Raw genomic sequence first — 5,001 nt, 5'->3', positions numbered from 1 at the left:
ACAGGTCACCACAGCTGCAGCGGCACAGCCAACCAATAGCAGCAGCAGTAGCAGGGTTCAGCACTCGCTGCCAAAACCTAGACGTGGTGCACAGAAGGTAGGCCAACAAAATAAAGGGGCTAAAATCACAAATTTATTTATATCGTCTGCAGGTGGTGACGAGGAAACGTCGTGGTCTCTGCTGGGAAGACGACAAAGAAAGTAGTGAAAAAAAGGTCACCTCCACGTTCAACCACTTCCTTTAACCGATCGAAACATTAGGGAAACTTTCCTGTAGTTTGTGTTCGTTTTCTGCCAAACTGCCACTAGTTTGAGTCATTTTAAAAAAAAAATTAATCAGCATGTGTGCACTGTAACTGTCTGTTGTTGGAGAGAGACATCAAATCTTCTTGCATGTGTCACATGCAATCTGACATTCAAGGACAGTCGCGCCTGCTCGGCCATCCAGCAGGACAAATAATTCATTTCTGACTTAAACAGATGAACATGAGCGCACATCTAATTGGAGCTGTGCTGCTGAATGCTATTTACTTCCTTCAGATAATCAGAGAGGATTTGTTCATATTCCTTATCGTGCATCATGAATTTTGTTATGCTGTACTGCTTACGTACATAAATTACACTGACTGTGTGGCAGGCAAGGCAGGACCAAACGCAGGACGCCAAGACAAGTGAATTAACTTAAGGAGGCATCTTTATTGCTGTACTTAGAAACTCAAACTAAATGCAAAAACTCTGGAAACTACAGAGCACAGGGAAACGGGACCGACCAGCAACGAGCAGAGGGACACTGAGGATCAAAATACCCACAGGATATCAAGAGGATGGGCAACAGGTGGGAACACAGCTAGAACTAACTGTAACTAACACACTGTATACAGGACAAGAGACTGTCAAAATAAAACAGGAAGTAAGATAAACACGGAGACCAAGACTAAGGCTCAGCAGAGAGACCGAGGTGAAGCAGACACGGGGACATGACTGACTGGGAGACGGAAAGGGAACGCCAAACATGGAGACAAGAGATAAACAAGATGAAAACTGGGCTGACTGAACACAGGAGAAGACCAAACACCGAGAGAGAAAAAACTCAAAAACCACAAGGATCTGAGGACTAACCGAAACACGCTTAACACATGACGTAAAAATAACCACGAATCTGAGAATCACATCGAACATTCAAAAAATCTGAGTCCAGACGCTCAGCCAGCCCGGCTCCCAGACTCAGCACCACAACAGGGACTTTTCTTCATGTCTAATCCGGTGCATTAAACTAGGAATAAATTCCTGAGCGTGTTGTTGTTCGTCAGTGATATTAAAGTAGAACTTTCAACACGTTCACCACTAAAATGCAAAATACATATTAATGCTGCTGTAATGCCAGAGAATGTTTTTCTGCACAATGAGGTCTTTGATGCAGTAATTTAACAGTCCGGGCTGAATGCAACTAAAATATGTGCAGAGAATATGAGATGTGCATTTTACCGCTGCAGCGGCTCGAGGTGGAGATTTTTCTGACCGTCTATCTTTCTGTACATCATATAAATTACTAATCGTGTGTTTGCATGTGAGACCTACATGCAGAGAAAAAAAACAGGAACCAAAGCTGTCAGAAAAATTCTGATTTTCCGATGATTTTCTTCACTTTTATAACAGTCAGACGTCACTGTAGAAGTCGCAGCGCCGCAGACTGTACTTTTACCATTATTCATGCTGAAGAATGAAACCTGATATGAAGCATTTCTGGCTGAGCGCCCCCTATGGACTGCAAGAAATCGAAGAGATACAATGAACTTGATGCAGGAACAAGAGAAGTAAATGGAGAAATAAATCCAAACGCACAAACGGAATCTGATAAAACGAGCTTCTTTTATTATAATATTTCAGATTTTTTGGTATTTTATATATATATTTATTCATATATATTTATATATATGCTTATTTTACAATTGAGACGTACAATTTGAAACAAATGTTGGTTTAACATCAGAGTTTGTAAAAAAAAAAAAAAAGTGCTTCCTTCTTCCTGACTGACACAAATGTCTTAAAATCTTTCTCAAAAGACCAGCTAAAGGTCAAAGGTCAACTCAGAGGAGCAGAAGGCACTGCTGCATGAGCTATGATTCAACAGCGGGGAAGAGGAAGAAGATAATTACCATGTTGCATAGAAACCCTGTTCACATTTATTTATTTTTTATCTTTCTCACAATGAACAAACACATAAAAACAGGTATGTGCACAGAGCCAGGCGTGTTTTTTTTCTGCTCAGATCAGTACCCATCATGTGTGAGACAACAAAGCTGTGCTTCGACAAATAGTGCATACAGAGAGCTGCTTCAGTGTCTTCAGAGGAACCACGTTTCTGCAGAATCCCATTGAACCAGCTGCCATCAGGCTTCTCCTGCAGATACGTGGTTCCCCCCTAGACAGCAGGTACCACAGTTTCAATTCCAGTCTTTTTTCTTCTTTCTTTTTTTTCCTAGTTTGTATTTTACTTTGGCTTAAATCAACGGGGGGGGGGGGACTTGTATCTCCACACCTTCTTGAGTATTAGAAAGCTAAGAAAAAATGTATTTGGGCCTTTTTTAGGTATTCATTTAGTCTTAATTAATACACTTCTTAAGAGTGGAGGTACAAGCTTTCAGTATTGTGGTTGACAGTGTGTCAGTGAACAAAAATCTTAAATACTTTACTTTTTAAAAAGAAAAAATTTCAGATTTCTTTTATTATCTCACGGGGGGGGGGGTTGCATCACGTGATCAGATTATTAGAACACACAAACCTGCCAACACCCCGCACGCCTCCTCAAAGAACAAACAGGAGAAAATGAGCACAAATCCATGCAGTTATATCATGGAAATAAACATACATACAGGTTGAGTTTCATAGCTCTAAGACAAGTTCATCAGTTGGTAGAGACGGTAACTTTGTATAAAACAAACCAAAATAATTCAGGAACTACGTGCACAACAGGCTGGTCCGGGCTCGTCACCGCCGTGCCCTACCTTAGCTGCACTGATATGTGGGGTCGAGTCTCTCAGTCTGTACGGGGGTAAGGCACAAAAACAGCCAGTCCTCTGTTGTGTGGATCTGCAGGGGGGGACGAGCTTATCGGCTTTTGCACAAAAAGTTTTAAAAGGCACATGAACACTGCAAAAAAAGAAACCAACAACAAAACAAAAACAAAATATACCGACTGAACGAGTCACTCTTTCTCCTGAAGGTGAGCGCAAGTCTTTCTCCGAAGAGCTCAGTCAGTGAGATGATGGTGAGATTAATTCACCTGTTTCCAGTAAAAGTTTATCAGTCCTGTTTTTTGAAGCATCTTCCGGAAATTCCTGAAACAAGAAAAACCAAAGTGGCTTCAAGTTTGTTTTCTGCGTACAGCCTGTCTGCACTTTGGTTTTCGTTTTCACACAGAAACTTTGGAGCTATTTTTTCTAGTCTGAGGAGAAAGTGTGATCGCGAGGACTCCGTTCAGTCGGGTGTTTTAGCAGTGAACAGCTCAGCTGCCTCAGTCTCCTCACCGCTTTCAGTCCGTCCGGACGAACGGAACCAGCTGTGTGTATAAATCCAGCAGTGTACCAGTCCATGTCCAGTCTGCTCCCGGTCCGGCTCGGGAGGCTCTCAGCTTCCCATGGGTTTGAAGGAACCGTCCGGCAGCTGTCTGAAGATGCCCCGTAACGTGTCCAGCTCGCGGGTCAGGTGCTCCACCCTGCGCCTCAGTCTCTCGTTGTCGGCGGTCAGCTCCACCACCTTGTGCTGCGTCTCCATGTTGCGCATCTTGGCCTTGTCCCTGCTCTTGCGCACGGCCACGTTGTTGCGCTCGCGCCTCAGCCGGTATTCCGGGCTGTTCTTGTCAACGTGCTTCTTGGATTTGCCGCCTCCCCTCTGCTGCTCTAGGAGCTTCATGCCGCCCTGCTGCGAGTGCGGGTGCGAGTGTTGGTGCTGGTGCGGGCTGGGCACTGGGGTCGGCGGAGGTGTAGGGTGCCCTGGCTGGAGGTGCATGGTGGTCTGTGCGCAGTGCGCAATCTGGTACTGGAGGTGCGGCATCTGCTGCTGCTGGGAGTACTGCTGGGGGTGCGGGTGCGGGTGGTGGTAGGTGGGGGGCATGCCCGGGTTCATGTCCTCGTCGTCCCGGGGCTCCTGCTTGATAGCCACCGGTCGGAGGCGTGGAGGGTTGTGCTCGTAAAGCGGCTCCATCTTAGACTCCATGTAGTTGGACATGTAGAGCTGCTGGGGCCCCGGGCCGCAAGTCACCGGGTCGTACTCCCCGTTCATCATTTTGAGCTTGTCCTGTCGGGAGCTGTGGTGGAACAGGTCAGCCAGGAAGTCGTCGTTGAACGCTGATGGGTCGATGTAGGCGCTCAGGTCGATGGAGGTCTCGTTGTCTCCGATCTCACCGCCAAGATCTGCCGGGTCTCTGTAGCCGGAGGAGGGCTGCTGGTTCAGGTTGTTCATCAGGGGCCGAGGTGCGACCTCGTATAGGTTAGAGAGCTCCATTGAGAATCTAAACCCGGGCAAGCATGGCGATGAGCTCCGGGAATCCAGGTTGCACAAAGTCGGGTAATACGGTGAGAGGGGGTTACACAGCTGCAAGCATGCGCTGACCCAAAGCTCGGAGAGACTGTGACCGTTGCAGTGGCTCCGTTTGTACGCGGAAAGAAGCGGAATGAAGCAGCTTCAGGATTTACTCTGCTGGGCTGATTCCCCCTGCTCAGTAAACTCCGAGCTGTCAAACTGCTGTTATATACAGAGAGGGAGTGGGCGGGCACACGTGCCCGCGCGCGCGCACACACAGCCCTCAGTCTTGCCAGCTATCTGCAGGGGAACGCTTCAGAGTCAAACTCGACTCAAACTTTTATCACACACCGCGTCCTGCGCTCCTCTCTGCGCGCTCTGCTCACACATCAGCGCCAAAGCTCAGGCTGCAGAAGACGCACTGAAACCACCCGGAGCTGTTAGAGTCGGTCTGCCAAAGTCACATCATATATATATATA

The 5,001-nt window shown here is 46.9% G+C and overlaps 1 protein-coding gene across 1 annotated transcript; it reads right to left on the bottom strand.

The window, feature by feature from the left end:
• Positions 1-2,262: 2,262 nt before the first annotated feature.
• On the bottom strand, positions 2,263-4,726 carry cebpa (CCAAT enhancer binding protein alpha). Its single transcript, XM_005726345.2, has one exon. The coding sequence runs from the start codon at positions 4,501-4,503 to the stop codon at positions 3,628-3,630; it is 876 nt and encodes a 291-aa protein (XP_005726402.1). The 5' UTR covers positions 4,504-4,726; the 3' UTR covers positions 2,263-3,627.
• Positions 4,727-5,001: the final 275 nt, after the last annotated feature.

This window comes from Pundamilia nyererei, unplaced genomic scaffold (assembly GCF_000239375.1).
Source record: "Pundamilia nyererei isolate P.nyererei 1_Seehausen unplaced genomic scaffold, PunNye1.0 scaffold00019, whole genome shotgun sequence".
In the NCBI taxonomy this organism is placed as follows: Eukaryota; Metazoa; Chordata; class Actinopteri; order Cichliformes; family Cichlidae; genus Pundamilia; species Pundamilia nyererei.
This window is presented reverse-complemented; position numbering and strand designations above follow the sequence as displayed.